The 21,281-nt window shown below is 38.5% G+C and overlaps 2 protein-coding genes across 2 annotated transcripts; both read right to left on the minus strand.

The window, feature by feature from the left end:
• Positions 1–213: 213 nt before the first annotated feature.
• Positions 214–965, minus strand: LOC107768379 (basic form of pathogenesis-related protein 1-like). Its single transcript, XM_016587502.2, has one exon. It carries the CDS (start codon positions 962–964, stop codon positions 404–406), a length of 561 nt encoding a protein of 186 aa, XP_016442988.2. The 5' UTR covers position 965; the 3' UTR covers positions 214–403.
• An 18,222-nt stretch (positions 966–19,187) lies between these two features.
• Positions 19,188–20,191, minus strand: LOC107768384 (pathogenesis-related leaf protein 4-like). Its single transcript, XM_016587510.2, has one exon. It carries the CDS (start codon positions 19,845–19,847, stop codon positions 19,362–19,364), a length of 486 nt encoding a protein of 161 aa, XP_016442996.1. The 5' UTR covers positions 19,848–20,191; the 3' UTR covers positions 19,188–19,361.
• Positions 20,192–21,281: the final 1,090 nt, after the last annotated feature.

Here is a 21,281-nt window from a genome sequence, read left to right on the forward strand (position 1 = left end):
AGCCAAAAAATCACTTAAAGTTAATTCTTTTTAGTGTTATTAATTAATCTCATTTATTGTTATGAATTATCTTTTAATTGACTGATAGTGTTAAAAAAAAAAAGTTACTCCATTATTTAGTGTGTGTAAATTTAAACTGGTCAACTCCCACGGCAAATTTGGACCGAAAGCAATAAGCTACCATGTACACACCCCATAGTGCAAACAAAAAGCTGTAAAACTAGAATATGATTAAAATTAAAAATAAAAAAAACAGAAACTAGAGTCCAAACATTCCAGTTACTACACCATCAGATTATTATCCAACTGGGAAGCTAAAATCACATAGCATAGCACTGCATTTTATTTTCCTTTATTCATGATAATTTGTTCATGTACGTGCTCATGTACGTACGTGCACTCATTAGACATCAGTTGGAAGTTCCAACTTGGAATCAAAAGGTTGCTCCTCAAGATCGCCAAAGGGACGTTGTCCTCTATAATTACCTGGTGGATCATAATTGCAAGTTATGAAAAACCAACCATTGTTACATCTAACCCTAGCACAGCCAAGACGTACTGAGTTACGCCATACCACCTGAGTATAGTGTCCACATACTCCTCCTACGCAAGAATTTGAATTGTAATCGTAGAAACGCTTCTCATCAACCCACATTTTTACAGCACCAGCGGCGTTAAGTTGAGGGAAGGCGGCCGCTAGGTTTTCGCCATAAGGGCCGTGAGAGTGGATCATTCCGCAGTCACCAATTCTTTGATTGGCATAATTTTGGGCATAGGCTGCTAACCTATTGTCCCATATCATGGGGCCAACACCAACCTGTCTACGAGCTGTATTGTGAGGATTAAGATAATCTTGGGGAGAGTTTTGAGCTTGAGATGAGTGAAATAATATTGCAAAGGTAATGAAACAAGCAACTAATGTTGTTAAGGATCCCATTTTTGGTTTTAGTGAGAAACAAGGCATAGTATGGATGGGTTTTTATAGGGAAGAATACCGAGTTAAAAAGTTTGCAACTTGTAAAAAGAAAAGAATTCATAGGTTACTTGTTAGCACAATCTTTACCCATATTTGAAAAGAATAGTATAAATTATGGCTCCGTCCTCCGTTAATTCAAACAATGTTAGATCATGCAGCTATTCGTTAAAGAAGCAAAGCCGCCATTAAAAAAATCAATCTATTGATGAATACTATTATTGCCACGAATGATAAATCATGAATTTATATTATAAACATAATTTTATACATTGTCGGTGTATTTTAACCTATAGTACGCAGGAAAAAGTTGAATTTGTTTAACTAGACGGGAAGTTGAGTAATCGATCTTGTATAGTTGGAGGGATCGGTGCTGTCTAAATTCTATAAAATTCTATAAAACCGAATCGGAATATGCTTGTATAAGGTCAAACCGGTTTCGACCTTCGTATGATTAGTCAAAATTGAAACATAATGGACCGAGGAGCGTCTTCGTAATATCATGATGAGATCTGAAGCCAGGTCACCGAGCTCATGTTTTAGGAACCAATCGAATTCCGAGCTCGAAGCCATTGTCGAGCTCGAGCCAATATCGAGCTATGATGTGAAGCAGAGTTATCAAGCTTAAGAGCCAGAGACCGACCAATACTGAGCCCAAGTCAATACTGGACCCCGAGTCAATATCGAGCTCAAGTCAATATCGAGTCCGATCAAGATCGAGCCAAGGGACAAGAGCCGTTACAGCCACACTAAGGGAGAAAATCTCGGTAGGAATCAGAGAAAAGCTAATCTATCATGGGTTCCCCACTATATATTTTTAATTATATCCAAAGTAGGATCCCTCCACTATAAGAAGGATGGCTATTATTTCTGTAGGAGGAATCATCAAGGCATTCATACAACATAACTCAGATACTATTGTGACACTCTCATTTTGGGAGATTATCCTTTTGAGCTTATACATTGATTCATCTAGCTTATCCATAAATCATTCTCCATTCAACTTGGTTTGTATTTCATTCTTTACAGTCAATATTCGATATTTTTACTTACTTATACGATTCGTGTCAAGTTATACCACATACCCTTAGAATTACATACAAATTTAACTCTATCCGTTTTTCGGATAAACAGTTTAGCGCCCACCATGAGGCTAAGGATAACAGTGGTTGTTTGGTACGAATCTCTACAAAATACACCATTTTACACTTGCTCTTGGAAGTATCTTTGATTTCAGGTTGAAAACGACGAATTCTCAAATTAATGGCCCTACCTATCGACAACGAAGTTGGCCTTCAAGATGAGAACAACAACTTAACCCCCGGGGGTGGAAGGCCAATCGTCGATCCCATTTGAGCTCGGGTCGAAGAGACAATAGACGTTAATTCACATGCGGCCATCGAGGCGAACCAACGTTCCGACCCTGAAAATAGCATTCATGGTGGAACTCGGTCTGCATCTCAAAATACCCAAAATGATGAGGAAAACGGAATCAGTTTGCGTATGATCTTCGAGATGTTGCAAGCTCAACAAGTAGTAATAGCCCAATTATAGAGCCAAACTCAGGCACCGACTAGACTCGAGCCCAGTCCACCCCAAGAAGCCACCCACAAAACGGGGCCAACTATAGTAAGGTCAAATGAGCAAGAATCGGGGACTAATCTCGAAATTGTTAAAATGTTCGAAGAACTAACAAAACGAATAGAGTCAGGAGAAAGGAGGATCGAGGCAAACAACAAAAAAGTGGAAATATATAACTCCAGGGTTGATCAGATCCTGTGGGCACCACCGATATTGAAGGGCTTAGATTCCAAAAAATTCATACAAAAGCCTTTCCCCCCGAGCGTGGCTTCTAAACTGATCCCAAAGAAGTTTTGCATGCCCGAGATTCCTAAATATAACGGAACAACCGACCCCAACGAACATATCACATCTTACACATGTGCCATCAAAGGGAACGATCTAGAGGACGATAATATCAAATCTGTATTATTGAAAAAATTCGGTGAAACCCTGTCAAAGGGAGCAATGATATGGTATCATAATTTACCGTCTAACTCTATCGATTATTTTGATATGCTTGCAGATTCTTTCGTAAAAGCACATGTTGGGGCCATAAAGGTCGAGACTAGGAAGTTGGACCTATTCAAGGTAAGACAAAAGGATAATGAGATGCTAAGAGAATTCATATCTCGTTTCCAAATGGAACGAATGGATCTACCACCAGTCACAGATGATTAGGTTGTTCAAGCTTTCACTCAAGGTCTAAACGAACGAAGCTCGATGGATTCACGGCGACTGAAGCATAACGTGATCGAGTACCCAGTTATTACTTGGGTTGATGGGCACAATCGATATCAATCCAAAATAAGAGTCGAAGACGACCAGTTGGGTTCTGGGTCCGATACTAAAAGGGATATCGACCGAGAACCAAGGGCAAACAAGGATCGATATCGGTCGTATAACGGAGATCGTAGGGGTAGCAAACCTTCACGTAACCCCGTACAAGGTGAAAAGAGAAATGATTGAGGCCAAGGGTCTTGGGGGCTAATGAACAGGAATGGTTTCGACAGGCATACCGGACCCAGGGAAGCACCTCAGTTAACGGAGTACAACTTCAGCATCGATGCATCCGCTATCGTGTCGGCTATCGGACGCATCAAAGATACTAAATGGCCTCGACCTATACAGATCGATCCTACCCAGAGGAATCCCAATTAAATGTGCAAATATCATGGCACTCATAACCACAAAACGGAAGATTAAAGGCAATTAAGAGAGGAGGTAGCACGGTTATTCAATAAAGGCACCTTCGGAAATTTTTAAGTGATCGGGCCAAAAATCATTTCAAAAACAGGGATTTCAACAGACGAAACGAAAAAGAAGAGCCACAACATATCATCCACATGATCATCGGTGGGATCGATACCCCTCAGGGGTCGGTACTTAAACGCACTAAGATGTCGATTATAAGACAAAAATGATCTCGAACTCAGGATTAGGCACTCATAGGAACCCTGTCCTTTAATGATGAAGATGCAGAAGGAGTCATGCAACCTCACAACGACGCACTGGTAATAGCTGTACTTATGAATAAAACTAAAGTTAAACGTGTGTTGATCGATCCAGGTAGCTCGGCCAACATTATTAGATCGAAGGTCGTAGAGCAGCTCGGCCAGCAGGACCAGGTCGTATCTGCAATCCTGGTTCTAAACGGATTCAATATGGCATGTGAAACTACCAAAGGCGAGATAATTCTGCCAATAAACGTGGCCAGAACTACCCAAAAAATGAAGTTTCACGTAATTGAAGGTGATATGAGGTACAACGCCCTTTTTAGAAGGCCGTGGATCCACAATATGAGAGTTATACCTTCGACCCTCTACCAGGTTCTGAAATTCCCAACATCAGAGCGAGTCAAAACAGTTTACGGAGAATAACCGGCCGTAAGAGAAATGTTTGCCGTCGAAGAAGCAACTCCGATATCTTCACTATCATCGGCAAAAGTATCGGGTTCGAAGGAGGAATGGAATACCAAATAGCAATCACAAACGTCAGCTCCGACCTAATTAGAGAATCGGAAGACTAACGAAGATGATGAACATGGGATCCCTCGATCCTTCGTGATCCCCGATGATTCTGACGCTACTCAATCTACGATCGAAGAACTGGAGCAAGTCATACTAATCGAATATCTGCCCGAACGAAAGATATACCTCGGCACAGGGTTAGATCCCGAGCTCAAGAAAAAGCTTATTCAATTTCTTATAGCTAACATAGACTGTTTCGCTTGGTCCCATATTGACATGACAGGGATCCCACCGGGAATCACACCTCATAAGCTAAGCTTGGACCCAAGGTTCCACCCGGTAAAATAAAAAAGAAGGCCTCAGTCCGAGGTCAAACATGCCTTCATCAAAGACGAGGTAATCAAACTTCTTAAAATAGGGTCCATTCGGGAAGTAAAGTACCTTGAATGGCTGGCAAATGTGGTGGTAGTCCCTAAAAAGGGAAACAAGCTTAGAATGTGTATAGATTATAAAGACCTGAATAAAGCATACCCTAAGGATTCTTTTCCTTTGCCTAATATCGATCGTATGATCGATGCCACGAGACTCTCAGCTTTCTCGATACCTATTCCAGGAATAACCAAATACAGATGAACCCAGAGGATCAGGAAAAGACCTCATTTATCACTAAGTACGGGACTTACTATTATAACGTAATGCCATTCGGCCTGAAAAACGCTAGTGCAACCTATCAACGCCTAGTAAACAGAATGTTCGAAAAACAAATAGAAAAAATAATGGAAGTTTATATTGATGACATGTTAGTTAAATCTCTGCTAGCAGAGGACCATTTAAAGCATTTGCACGAAACTTTAGACATACTAAGGGAGTATAATATGAAACTCAATCCCGAAAAATATGCTTTCGGGGTTGGCTCGGGCAAGTTTCTCGGCTTCATGATGTCCAATCGAGGAATCGAGATTAACGCCGATAAAATCAAAGCAATCGAGGACATCACAGTGGTAGATAATGTAAAGGTCGTGCAAAGGCTAACGGGACGGATAGCCGCCCTGGTACGATTCATTTCGAGATCCTCGGATAGGAGCCACCGATTTTTCTCTCTACTTAAAAAGAAAAGCAATTTTGCATAGACTCCCGAATGTCAGCAGGCTTTGGAACATCTAAAACGGTATTTATCAAGCCCCTCATTGCTTCATACCCCGAAGACACATGAACAACTCTATATGTATCTATCTGTTTCGGAGATAGCGGTAAGTGGAGTCCTAGTTCGAGAAGAACGAGGTACGCAATTCTCTATTTATTATATCAGTCGAACTTTAGGTGAGGCCGAAACTAGATATCCACACTTAGAAAAATTAGCGCTTGCTTTAATAAGTGCCTCTATGAAACTAAAATCATATTTTCAGTGCCATCCGATACATGTTGTGACAACTTATCGTTTACGAAATATTTTACACAAACCTGAGCTTTCAGGTCAATTGGCCAAATGGGCCATAGAGATCGGCGGGTACGACATCGAGTATCGACCTCGAACCGCTATCAAATATCAGATCTTAGCGGACTTCGTGGCTGACTTTACGCCGGCCTTGGTACCCGAAATTAAAAAGGAATTACTGATAAAATCGGATACCTCTTCGGGAATCTGGAACCTCTTTACGGACGGAGCCTCGAACGCAAAGGGGTCCGGAGTGGGCATCGTACTAAAATCGCCCACAAGTCATGTAGTTAGACAGTCTATTAAAACTACAAAATTGACTAATAATGAGGCCGAATATGAGGCCGTGATTGCAGGTCTCGAACTAGCTAAAAGCTTGGGAGCCGAGGTCGTGGAGGCTAAATGTAATTCCCTCCTCGTGGTAAATCAAGTCAACGGGACTTTCGAAGTCCGAGAACATAACTCAGTCCGGGAATCAGAGAAAAGCTAATTTATCATGGGTTTCCCACTATGTATTTTTAATTATATTCAAAGTAGGATCCCTTCATTATAAGAAGGATGGCTATTATTTCCGTACGAGGGATCATCAAGGAATTCATACAACATAACTCATATACTATTGAGACACTCTCATTTTGGGAGATTATCCTTTTGAGCTTTATACATTGATTCATCTAGCTTATTCATAAATCATTCTCCATTCAACTTGGTTTGTATTTCATTCTTTACGGTCAAAATTTGATATTTCTACTTACTTTCACGATTCGTGTCAAATTATACCACGTACCCTTAGAACTACATACAAATTCAACTCTATCCGTTTTTCGGGTAAACAATGATTTAATTAGAAAGTGAAAGCATCCTTATAACTTATATTATTGTCTATATTTTAAAGGAATTCATACCCGTTAAGTGTCAATTACTACAAGATCATACCTCAACGTTATCTGCTATTGACGTCGTTGATTTCCTCTCTTATTTCTAGACTAGAAGAAGATGAAACGCAGGTATATAAAATCGATACTTAAGGTATATTTTCTGCTTATATCTATAGTTGATTAGATGATAAAATCCCTATTCTGCTTTTTGAAATTATTCTATGGATATGAATTACTTTTAACATAATCCACAGGTACTAAAAATTCCACCAATTTGACCTTTTAAATTTTTAATATTAATTAAACGACAGCAAACGTATAATTAAGCGCAGCCTCCATAAAATAATATTGTGATTGCATGCAAGTGGCAACTAGTTTTTCCACAAATAGGAAAGCCGCCATTAAATAATACTTGAGTGTACCGTACCATTTAGGATCTACGATGCCCAATCCCTCGAAGTTGTAGTTCCTAGTTGAACTAATTAATAATTTCTATTCTTGGTGTCACACATGGAGGTGAACGTCCTACCTGTTTGGGCAAACATTCAAAATTTGTTAATTTCAAAGTATCTTTTGTTAAAAGTATTCTTCCAAACAAATACTTTTACATAGAAACATATTGTATTTGATTAATTAATCTAAAAAATATTTTTGCCAAAGTTAGAAGCATATTATACTTGACCGAGGTTTTGAAAGTACTTCCGGAGAAAACCTATATTTACTAACTTCTGAAAAATAACTTTTGCTACTATTCAGTAGAGTAGAACCTATCAATTCTTTTCTTTTTACATTATAAAATAAGTTCTCTTCTGACCAAACAAGCTATAGGTCAACTTTGACAAGACGCCCCATCAGATCACATGTTCGTATATAGCTGATCCTGAGTTCTTCACCAGAGGGGGTCTATTTTAGCCCCATTTCAATTTATGGAATGGAAAATAAAGAAAAAAAAAAGTCTTCTAATTTTGTCTAAAGCCCAGGCGACTTCAGTAAAAGGCCTAAAAACTAACATTAGGCGATTATTATATTAACGGCGAAAGAACTGAAGTTGCATCCCAACTTCAATATTCTCGGAAGGTTATTTACCCGTTGTAAAAGGTCATTTACCAAATATTAATAGTTCATGGGATGACATTTGGAATACTAGAACTTGGGATGGTTTAAAACTTCTCTTCCCCAACAATTGTAAAAGTGGCAGTAGGCTTATTATTAATTCACGAAATAACAATGTTGGTAGATACATTGGAGGTGGAAATAGCTGGAAGCTATTATACAGGCCAAATGGCCTCGTGGCCACTTAAACTTGTATCGATTTATAAAATCGATACATGAACTTACATTTTTTCCATTTGAACACTCCAACTTAATAAAATGAGTACTAATAAACATTGTTGACCGTTGACCATGCCTATGTGGAAGCGATGCAGCTGACATATAGAATTACCCCTTTGTAAGTTGCCCCTTCAGATCTACCAGTGACAGCCCCTATATCTATATATATGGAGGAATTTCGTGATCAAAAGAAAAGAGAGAGGAGTCTTGAGATCTAAGACTAAGAGTAGTCTTCAGAGAGACCCAAAAACGTGTAAGAGTGCATGTTTAACTTAGGAAAGAGTTCCTAAGCCTGTTTTCAAGAGTGAAAACACCTAAGGCTAAGAGTAGTCTTTGAGAGAAAATTTGAGGGTCAAGAGTGATCTTCATTTTTGTACACGGTTGTACTTGAGTTTGAGTTTCTTTGTATGCTCGAGTTAAATACAAAGTTGGGAAGAAATTCCTGTAAATTGTGCCTTGTGTTCTTGTCAATTTACCGTTGCCTTACTTTCAATTCGTTGCCTAAATCAGTTCTAAGGCTTACTACGTTGAAGCTGCCCGAAATTATTCAAAGTCCAAAGTTCCTGTAATTTTGGCTGAGTGTTGTGAGAAGGCTGAAGTCAAGTGTGAGACTTGGCTGCTGCACAGGCAGGTTTCGACGGACAGAAACCACTCCCGTGATAACTGGTATTAGAGCTAAACCAGAGCTACTCTGAACTGGGAGTAGTGCAAGTTCGTGACAGAGGTACGACGAGCAATGGCAGATTTAGTGGTCTTGTTCGAGAACATGGCTGGCAGTAATGTTGAACTGCGGGAGAGGATAACGAAATTGGATGCATTGATTGGGAATGTCCCTGAAGGTGACAAAATTCAGACCCTCATGACAAGGCTTGCCAACCTTGAGGCGGAATTGGCAAGGCTGAGTCAAGAGAATGAGGATTTGAAATGCGAGACAGTGGTTCTACGATGTGCTGTGGGTGAGGATGCTCCTCAACGTGGCGTTGATCGTCTCCATGTAAAAATTCCTGAACCAAAGGCATTTGGAGGTGCAAGAAGTGCATGCGAGTTGGAGAATTTTTCTTGGGATATGGAGTAGTACTTTCATGCTATTCGTGTGAAAGACAAAAAGGATAAAGTAACAATGACTAGCATGTATTTGAGTGAAGATGCTAAGTTATGGTGGCGCACCCGTGTAGCCGAAGATAAAAGTCTGGGCCGACCAAAGATTGAGTCGTGAGAGTGGCTTAGAAAGAAGTTGAAGGATCAATTCCTTCCAAACAATACGTCCTCGATTACGGGACAAACTGAAAAGATTGAAACATACCGGATCAGTGAGAGCTTATGTCAATGAATTCATTTCTTTGATGTTGAGTATAAGCAATATGTTGGAAGAAGATAAATTGCACAACTTCATGAGCGGGCTGCAACAGTGGGCACAATTGGAATTACATAGGCAGAATATACAAAACCTCGCAAGTGTCGTGAATGCGGCTGATGCATTGGATGATTTTCACTTGGGAGAAGAATCTTCTACTTCAAAGTCCAACGACGGAAAGAAGGACAAAGCAAGGGAGTGGAAGAAAAGTGAAAATAGCAATGCTAATGAAGACAAGGGAAAGGAAAAGCAGGAGGCTGGAACTTCCAAGTGCAAAGAGAAAGGCAGATTCAGTGGTTGTTTCCTTTGTGATGGGCCACATCGAGCAAGAGACTGCCCAAAGAAGGCAGTGTTAAATGCTATGACTGTCGCATATAGGAGGGCTGCATTGGAGGCAATGACCGGTGACAAACAAATGACGGGTGTCAATACAATTATGGCTGAGAACAGAGGAGACTGAGGGGCGTTGATTGTCAACCCCTTAGGACTCATAGGTTGAGTTAATCGACAAGGACGTCGAGTTTCAAAGGGTACGGGTGATTTGTTAGACCTCCATCTCTTTGGGATTTACTTGGCAATGAGAGTGTTGTCAAGGGTAGGAAGAGTGTTGCTAAGCTAAGGTGCGTGAGCTAGCACCAAGGAAAAAGATAAATAGGCAAGCGATGGCCAAGGTCTTGGGACAGGCAAGACAGGCTTGGCAAAGGCTTGACAATGCAGTGTGGGCAAATTGGTGCATCATGGCACGGCATGCGCGCCAAAGACAAAGGTACGGGCGATTCGATTTGTGGTAGCGCCAAGTACAGGCTAAGCTAAATCAAGACAGTGCGGAATGATAGCGAGGAGTCTCAATAGCTAAGGCAAGGCTATGTGAGACAAAAGACAAACAATGGCAGAGAGGAAACAAGTGTTAACAAAGACAAGGCAGAAACACGGCTAAAGCAATGTGTGTATGACAAGAGTGTCGGGCGTGTGCAGAAAAATCATGGGTAGCATGTTGCGGACAAGGTATTGGTGCGGAGCAATGTCAAAAGGCGCTAAGTCTAGGCGTAATGCCAGCCTTGGGCATGCAACGGCTGACCAAGTAAAAAGGGCACATGCAATGCACATGCCGAAGTAGTGGATATTTACCTTTTTGTAATAACGTGTACCCATGTCTGAGTAGTGCTTGTATCTATTATCATTTCATGTGGAAAAAGGCCTAAATAGTTAGAGGATGTCAACTACAAGTTAGGACAGATTTAGCAATGCTGTGTGACAGGCTTGTTTCAGTGGATGGTGGGACCAGTGCTCCACAAGAGGGCTGAGTGCTCCACAAAACAGAGCTAAGTGCTGAAGAGGGCTATTTCGTGGGTGAGTGCCCCATTAAATGGTTAAGTGCTTATTTAGTGCTTTGACTGAGAAAAGCACTAGAATGGAATTGCCCCTTTGTAAGTTGCCCTTTCAGATCTGCCAGTGACAGCCCCTATATCTATATATATGTGGGGGAATTTCGTGATCAAGAGAAAAGAGAGAGGAGTCTTGAGATCTAAGACTAAGAGTAGTCTTAAGAGAGACCCAAAAATATGTAAGAGTGCATGTTTAACTTAGGAAAGAGTTCCTAAGTCTGTTTTCAAAAGAGAAAACACATAAGGCTGAGAGTAGTCTTTAAGAGAAAATCTGAGGATCAAGAGTGATCTTCATTTTTGTAAACAGTTGTACTTTAGTTTGAGTTTCTTTGTATGCTCGAGTTAAATACAAAGTTGGGAAGAAATTTCTGTAAATTGTGCCTTGTGTTCTTGTCAATTTACCGTTGCCTTACTTTTAATTCGTTGCCTAAATCAGTTCTAAGGCTTACTACGTTGAAGCTGCCCGAAATTATTCAAAATTCAAAGTTCCTGTAATTTTGGCCAAGTGTTGTGAGAAGGCTGAAGTCAAGTGCGAGACTTGGCTGCCGCACAGGCAGGTTTCGACGGACAGAAACCACGCCTGTGACAACTGGCTAAATTATGTGCAAATCACGCTGCAAAGGTGCGTGGATAATATTTTTTATATTAAAAAAATAATAGAATTAGAATAAAATATACTGAACAAGAAAGAAAAAAGAAAAAGGAAAAAGGACTTTTCCCTCTCCCCTCCCCCCCCCCCCCAACCTCTCTCATCTACTCCTACCCTATTTTTTTCATTTTCTATCCTAATTTCCCTCCCATCCCCTTTCTCCATTTTTTTCCCCTTCCTTTTCCCCCTTCAATAATATTTTCTTTCATTTGCTAGTCTCCGCCACCTTTTCCGTCCTAACCTCCCTCAACCACTAGTGGTCGGAAGATATCCTGAGCTTTATCGTTGTTCTATCATCGAATTCATCATTCCCAAAATAGCAGCAATAAAGAAAAGATATTTGCAATAGTATTGGGCGACCTCCACTATTTTAAAATCATGAATTTCTATTGATTTTTTTATGAAATTCTAAAATTAATTATTTTTTTGTTATGGTCTAATCATGACCATAATGGTGCTGTGAATTTGATTTAGAAATAAGGGGGAGAAAGAACAATGAAAAAAAAAAGATACAGGAGAAGAAAGAAGAAGAGTAAGGAAAGGAAGGGAGGTGGTGAACGAAGAATAAGCGGGATTGTTGGGTACGGGTTACTGGGGTAAGTGTGAGGTATTTTTTCTTTTCTTCTTTTTTGCATTTGTAACTTCTTTTTTTTGTTGATTTAGCATTTAAATAGGACCCACAAATAACACATGTCAAGTAATAAATAGTCTAGCATATGACGTGTTGTATATGTCAGTGCAATTGATATACACGCTCTGCTGAATGTATTTATTAGTACTCATTCCGTTAAGTTGGAGTGTTCAAATGGAAAAATTATAAGTTCATGTATCGGGTTTGCAAACTAATAAAATTTTAAATGGTCACGAGGCCATTTGGCCTATTATATAGGACAGGGGAATGATGTTTTTTTTAACTTTTAAACTGAACCATGAACAACTAATTGCATTTTGAAATTTTCGGCTCTCTATAAACATTCGAGTAAGGTAATTTAACTGTCCGAACAAAGTACAAATTCAAAACCAATATACAAACTCAAAACAACTATTAACACCACAAGATCATAATCAACAGAACCCTATTCTTATTTTGAAAAAAAAAAGAATATGGAAACGTTCAACTCAAATGGAGCAAAATCTATATTTTAAAATACGGAAACCTTGCCATATATCGTGCTCATAACAATACACAATGGAATTGCCTGAAATCAGAACATTTTGGACTGTTTTGTAAAGAGATTGGAGGTTGAATGTAGGTTATCTCTGCTAAAAATCAGCCGATATTACTTCATTCGCCTTCGAAAATAGAGGAATACATCGGAAGTGGAGGGGAAACTGGTTAGCCAGTTACGATGAGGAGAAAGCGTGTTTGTATTAGCGACTCTATTCCTTGTTCAAACAAGAGTTATAAATCGCAGTTGAATAGTGAGTTATAAATTTCATTCATCTACTGCAACATATAAATTACATTCAACAGTTACGACTTATCAATCGCATCAATTAAATCGCTTTAAATAAATCGCATTCAATCATTGCGATTTATTAGTAGCATTCAATCAATGCGACTTATAAATCGCTATCTTACGCGTTTTTTGTTCACTAAGTACGATTTATAAGCATTCAATTATGCATTCTAATTAATTACACTAAAGACCCCTATACTTATGTTCGAATTCACCTACTATGTTTTTAATAGTTTTCTCCCATTGTTATTATCATTTATTTATTTATTCATTTTCAAAGCTTTTTGTTTTGTCACGTGATTCTCACTTGCGTAGATAGTTTTTAGGGTGCGAGAGAAGTGGCAATACAGAGGTGCAGGGGTGGATTTAGGGGGTTACCTGAACGGTCGAATCCCCTTTGCCAAAAACTATATTTTATATATAAGGCAAAATCTATTTTTACCTCTATATATTATGTATGTTTTGAATCCCCTTGATCACATTCCAAAAGCATAGCTCAGTGGTTAAGGGAATTCAAAGCCTTTGTGAGGTTATTGGTTCAATTCCCACTAGCTACAATCTCTTCTAAGTTTTAAACTTTTTTCATTTTTAAAACCCCTTAGCGAAAATCTTGCCTCAATCACTGCATAGTTTTGGCATTGTTCATTTTTTTTTTTTGCAGTGTTTATGAAAGCAAGAGTTGATTTGTAAGGCAATTAGATGTTCGATAATATTAGTATGCTTATGTTTCTGTGGATTAGGTCTCTGGGAATGATAAAAGTGGAAAGTTTATGTAGTCAAGTTACGTTATTGCATTATCTGTTGAAATAAATACGTGATTAATAGTTAGGGTACATCTGTCTAATTAATTTTATTAGCAGTTAGTTATAGAAGTTAAGTTCTATATATATATATATATATATGTACAGTAGTGTAGGCACTATTCATTTTTAAAAAAACGGTTATAACAGAATTTCCCTCCACTGCTTCTTCTTCTTTGATTCCTCGTCTGAGATTTCTCCACTCTTCAATGGTAGAATTCAACATGGTATCAGAGCTCGAGTAGATCGATCAAAGCTCGGGATTAATCAGTTAATTCATTTTCTGAAGCTGTTGATACAAATTTTTGACACTGTTTTCTGAAGATTAACCATGGAAAATATGGACATTGATAATCTTCATCATCCTCTGTATTTGTAGACTTTTGATAATCCTGGCAATGTCATAATATTGATTCAGCTAAAAGGAACTGAGAATTATTCAGTTTGGAGAAAGACGATGGTGATTGCATTGCGATCTAAGCGCAAGCTAGAGTTCATCGATGGGAGTTGTACAAAGGCGCAATTCACCACCGATTTGGGGGAAGAATGGGAGAAAATGAATGCTATTGTATTGACATGGATTATGAACACTGTATTACCAGAATTGGTAACTGGAATTGTGTATACGAGTGATGCTCATGAGGTTTGGCTGGATTTGCAGGATCGTTTTGACAAGGTCAATGGTTCTAGGATTTATAATCTTCAACGAGAAATAGCTACCATTTCTCAAGATAAGTCTAGAATCTCAGTATATCATTCTAGACTGAAATCATTGTGGGATGAGTATAATTCTATGATACCTTCACTTCTTGTTACGGCCAGGACCAGAGATTTCATCGAACACTTGGAGCAGCAGAAACTTTTTCAGTTTTTAATGGGATTATATGAGTCCTATAATGCTATTAGGAGTCAGATCTTACTTCAATCTACATCACCTTCTGTTAGTCGTGCTTATGCAATGTTGATAAATGAAGAAAATCTAAGAAGAGCGTTTGAGACTAATCTACATATCAATGTGATAAATGAAATAAAGGATTCCACAGCACTCATGAGTTCTAGAGATAATCCACCAAAGTTTAAGAAGTTCAACAACTTGTATTTCGAGTATTGTCGAAATAAAGGTCATACAAAGGAAACTTGTTATAAGTTGGTTGGATATCCACTTGGTTTCAAAGGGTAGATACAACGTCAGTATAGGCAAGGTAACATTGTTGTGAGTGACAGCAGTTCAGGGAAAGGTATTGCTGCAAATGAGGACAATACTGGGATGAACCAAGGGATATTTAACTTCTTCACTGAGGAGCAGTACAACCAAATCATGAAGATGATAAATAAGGATAAGACAGAGGAGCATGCAGCAAATATGGCAGCTAATTCTAGTTCACAGTCATTAGAAAACTTAACTAATTTCTGGATTATAGATACTGGTGTGACTGACCACATGGCATTCAGTAGTGATATGTTGAAAACAATGACTGGTTTACCTAATTCAAGGAAAGGTAATGTGAATCTACCAAATTGTAAGACTGTGCTTGTCATCTGCATGGGGAGTTATAATCTTACAGAATAATACATAATGTATTGTGTGTGCCTGATTTAAAGTACAACTTATTATTAGTCTCAAAATTAACTAAGGAGCTGCAATGCTCAATTAATTTTTTCCCAATATTTTGTGTCTTTCGGGACCTATACACTGGGAGGGTGAAGGAAATTGGTAAGGAAGAAGGTGGCCTTTATATCATGTTCCCAAAAGGGTCTAACAAGAGCAAAATAGCACAAAAAATCAACAGTTGTCTTGTAAAGGGAAGGCATGCAGACTTCACCACTTGGCATAAGAGACTTGGGCATATATCAGTTAAAGTCACGAAGCAGTTAGATTTTCTTAAGAATAAGAAGTTTCTGGATTGTGAGCTCAATAATTGTATTATATGTCCTCCAGTTAGGCAAACAAGAAAGTCATTTCCTTTGAGTAATAGGAGAGCTGAAAATATTTTTCATTTGATTCATGTAGACATTTGGGGTCCATATAGAGTACATAAATATAATGGAAATAGATACTTTCTAACTCTTGTAGATGATCATTCCAAGATAATTAGGGTCTTCCTAATGAAATTGAAAAGTGATATTGTTGTTGTGTTGAAGTCTTTTCTTTAAATGGTCAATACACAGTTTGGGAAGAATGTAAAAATACTCAAAATTGACAATGGTGAGCCACGAATGCAGGGAATATTTGACAGATAATGGCATCCTTTATCAAAGAAGTTGTTCACAAAATCCATAGCAGAATGGAGTGGTGGAAAGAAGACACAGGCATGTCCTGGAGGTGGCAAGGGCATTGAGGTTTCAAGAAAGCATTCCTTTACAATTTTGGGGAGATTGTGTGACAGTTGCAGTCTATTTGATCAATAGACTACATTCCTCAGTCCTAGCAGGGAATTCTCCATATGAAGCCTTTCACATAAGGTCACCTAGTATGTCTCACCTAAGGACTATTGGATATTTGTATTTGCCACAATAATAGAAAATGTAGACAAGTTTTCTCCTAAGGCCATCACTGTAGTGTACATGGGATATTCAGTGTCTCAGAAGGGATACAGGTTGTATGATCTGAGAAGTATAAGGTTTTTTGTCAGTAGAGACGTCACCTTCAAGGACGATATTTTCCCTTTCCAACTGGCAAGGAATGGAACACATCCTCGTGTATTTCTAGAGCTGAAGAATGGGCAATAAGGAAGTCAGCCTTTGCACCAGCAACAAACTCACATGCATGAACAAGGACCTGCTATCAATTAGGGCATAGTGCATGATCAGGAGTTGGTTCAAGAGGAAAACAACCTCATAGCAGTTGATCCAAACCACAATGTTCAGGTACCAGTTGCTGAAGCTGTTGAGAAGATCCCAGCTACACAACCTAGGAGGTCTACTAGGGGTTCCAGACCACCTATTTGGATAAAAGATTATGTCTGCCCAGTTAATGGAGCTTTTTCATCCAACTGCATATATCCAATGTCCGGTTATCTTAATTATAGTGCCCTTTCAGCCACCTACCAGTCTTACTTAGCTGCAACATCACATGAGCCATGAAGGATCCAAGGTGGATTAAAGGCATGAAGGCAGAAGTTGATGCATTGGTACTGAACAACACCTAGGAGATAGTTGATGTCCCTAAAGGTAAGGTGTCCTATTGGATACAGGTGGGTGTATAAAATCAAGTACAAGTCTAATGGAGAGGTTGAAAGATTCAAAGCCAGACTTGTTGCAAAGGGATACGACCAGCAAGAAGGTCTGGACTACTAAGAAACATTCTCTCCAGTTGTTAAAATAGTCACAATTCGAGTTGTCATTGCATTAGTTGTTATGCATCAATGGCCAATGGATGTTTATCATGCCTTTCTTCAAGGTGACCTTGAAAAAAAGGTTTATATGCAGTTGCCACCCGGTTTTAGCAGCCAAGGGGGGAACACTAAGGGCTACAGATTGCTTAAGTCTCTCTATGGGCTAAAGCAAGCCTCAAGACAATGGAACTTGAAGCTCACATAAGCTCTTTTGCAAGCAGGTTTTATACAAAGTAAACATGACTATTCATTGTTCACCAAAGGAGAAAATGGCAGACAGGTCATCATACTTGTGTATGTTGATGATCTTCTCATCACAGACAGTGACACTACAATGATTCAAGAGGCCAATTGCACAAAGTGTTTAAATCAAGGACTTGGGAAACTTGAAATATTTCCTAGGCATTAAGGTATGTAGATCTTAAAAGGGAATCCTCTTATGCCAGAGGAAATATGCCCTAGAGCTCATAGCAGAGTTGGAATTGGCAGGTGCTAAGCATGCTATCACACCACTGGAGCAAACATAAGGCTAACAACTGTTGAGTATGATGAACATTGTAATCTGGATGATGATCCAACACTGACAGATATGAGGGGTTACCATAGATTGGTTGGAAAGCTCTTGTATTTAACCTTGACAAGACCTGACATTGCTTATACTATGCAGACCCTAAGTCAATTCATGCAAGCTCCCAAACAATCTCTCCTGGAAGCAGCATATAGGGTAGTGAGATATGTTAAGAATGAGACTGGACTTGGGATCCTTATGAGTGTAGCTGGCAACATGACACTCAATGCATACTGTGATGCAGACTGGGCAAGCTGTCCTAATTCAAGAAAGTCAGTTACTGGGTACCTAGTCAAGTTTGGTGGATCACTGATATCTTGAAAGTCGAAGAAACATACCACAGTAGCAAGAAGTTCAGCAGAATCAGAGTATAGAAGCATGGCCTTGACGGTGTCTGAACTAATCTAGTTAATAGGAATGTTTAGAGAATTGGGAGTAGAGATTTCGACTCCAATTCAGCTTCATACATACAGCAAAGCAGCTATGCATATTGCCAACAATCCAGTGTTTCACGAGAGAACCAAACATATAGAAATTGATTGCCATTACATAAGGGAGAAGGTACAGAAAGGACTGATACACCCTACATATGTGCCAACAGAGGAACAAGAAGCAAACTTGCTCACTAAAGGCCTAGGAACTACTCATCATTATCAATTGATGTCCAAGCTAGGCGTTCTAGATATCTTCACCACACCTAGCTTGAAGGGAGGTGTTGAAATAAACACGTGATTAATAGTTAGTGTACAACTGTCTAATTAATTATGTTAGCAGTTAGTTATAAAAGTTAAGTTCTATATATATGTGTACAGTAGTGTAGGCACTATTCATTTTTTCAAAAAAGCGGTTATAACAGAATTTCCCTCCATTGTTTCTTCTTCTTTGATTCTTCGTTTGAGCTTTCTCCACTCATCAATGGTGGAATTCAACATTATCCTTAGCAGCAAGAATTGGGTTGTTTGGAAACTACAAGTTATACACTATAAAACTTTTACTATTTGCACATATGTGTTATACACGTATTATATATTGATTATACTTATATTATATATCCACCGGCTATTTTTAGTTTATACGATTTAAAAGGCGAGCGGCTAATTAAGTTAATTCTTTTTATATTTAACAGTGAAAGAAGTACTGAAGTTGATCCTCCTTTTTCAAACACTTAATTATAGTAATTAGATATTTATAATGCATATGGTTTTATAAACAAATATTATTAAGGTTACACCTGAAATGAAAGTAGTAATATTAGTTACTATCATGTAAATGTAAATTCAGAGAAGATAATGTATAAACTTTAGGTATATTACATTGGAACAGAATATGATATTATTCATATTGCAGCATAAGCTATTTTCCGGGAGAAAAATACTGGATTCAGATAAACCTTGCTCATACTCTACATCTGCCCCTAGGTATCAATCCATCCTAAGAATGTACACACACATATATATGTATATATATAAAGAGAGAGAGAGATCGTCATTATATCCAAAATTAGTCTTTATATTCCTATTTGCTTTTCACAAAACTGATCGACGATGGCAGGGCTAGCTACGACTACGACAACCTCCCCTATTACATGTTGAAAATTGGAACGTAACATATATACTTGCATGGGATGAAATTAATATATTAAAACCATTTTAATTATATTAATCAATAAGGACGTTCTCCAATGTAATTTCCAGGGGGATAATAATTGCATGACACAAACCATGCTTCACCATTCTGGCATTTCAATCTAGCACATCCAACTTGAAGTGTGTTACGCCATATCACTTGAGTATAATGCCCACACATCCCACTATTGCAAGAATTTGTTGCATATTCATAGTTTGGTTTCTCTCCTACCCATAGGTTAACGGCGTCGACCGCCGAAAATTCGCCGTAGCCCATGGCAAGATTTTCACCATAGGGTCCATCAGAATGTACTAATTTGCATTCAGCTAATTTTGTGGTGGCATAGTCATGGGCATAGGAAGCAAGTGTGTTGTTCCATTTTAATGGTGGGAGTGGGACACCAACTTCTGCACGGGCTTTGTTGTGGACAATAACGATATCTTTGGGAGTGTTTTGGGCTAATGAAGAATGGGCCATGGCTAAAACCATGAACACAATAAAAGTTGTTTTTGAGATCTCCATTTCCTTTTTCTTTGCTTTTGAAGGCAAATTTGGTGGAAATGGAGAAGATGATTGTGTTTGTGAGTTGGAGAAGTGAGATGGCTTGGTATTTATAGGAACTTCTTGACAAAAAGGAGAAAAGAATCGGGGAAGAAAGCTTATGGCTAGCCCGTGAATGTGGGCTTTTGAGAAATTAGCACCATTAAAAAATGAGAGTATAGGATTGAAAATTGTATTTAACGTTCTGCATGACTTGACAAAGATAGAAGTTCACATGCCGAATATACATATTTCATTTGCTAAGCAAAATCGAAACCTTTGTCAACTGAAAAAGACAGGCAAGGAGCCCATTGTTTTACCACCAAAAGAGAGAATGAGGAACATACATTATTGTTGGGGTTTAATGTTTGTACACTACCATATGTGATTCTTTTTATATAAAAAGAACAACTTATGCACCTGTCTATGGAAAATATAACATGAAAAAACAAGATACTAACTAAACTGCAATACTATTGTAATGTTTTGTATATTTTTGCTGCGTATGTAGCTTAAATGCTTATTTTCTTCCATCGAGATTTTTTTAGTTTGTAGTTTTGCACGAATTAATTAGTTTAAACAAGAATGAGGATACACTTCATGGGATATACCAAGCCAAACATGATGAAGTTGACAAATTGAGGTATGAAAGAATATTCATTAACTGCGATTACTTGACAAAAGTTTTCGTGAAAAACGTATATCTCACACATTAGTTTTGTGCAAAGTTAGAATGCAGATAAGATATTCTTCCTACACTAATAGTCCACACATCGAATGTGCTATCGTGGGAGTAATTTGAGTCAAAAAAGTTGATTTTTCATGGCATGAACCACAGATTAAGGAGATAATATATGCCGAAATCACGCTGTAAAATTTGGAATTGATTAGCATATAAATGCATATTACGCAAAGGCCGAGGAAAATTAGTGCCTTGTGGACACAAAAGTCATCAGTTGCAACGTGCAAGAGTAAAGTAACCCCTAATTATTACCATGGAAAATTATACTGCTTTGTCTTTCTCGTCTACCTTCTTTGAGTTTTTCAAACAATAGAAAAAAAACTGATAGAAAGGGGATTGCATGACTAATAAAAGGTACAGTCAACGACGCCATCAGCGGGTGATTTTCCACCATTGTTTCCTCAAGAATCTCGGGAGTTAAAAATCTGAGGCAACTGATAATGCATATTCAAAGTGTATCTCAGACCCTTATCAATAAATGAGAAAACATTCTTGGAAAGGGAATAAGAGGTATAGACTGCTTAAACAGTAACTTTATACAAGTTGACCAATTGGGTCAGAAGAGAGGAAATGATTCAACGTCTTTCTACAGACTGAACAATTTTTTGTAATTTACTAGCAAAAATGTATCAGGTGCACAATTATCTTCGAGTTGTGAGAAGGGGCTGGTGGCT

Source organism: Nicotiana tabacum, unplaced genomic scaffold (assembly GCF_000715075.1).
Source record: "Nicotiana tabacum cultivar K326 unplaced genomic scaffold, ASM71507v2 Un00001, whole genome shotgun sequence".
Lineage (NCBI taxonomy): Eukaryota > Viridiplantae > Streptophyta > Magnoliopsida > Solanales > Solanaceae > Nicotiana > Nicotiana tabacum.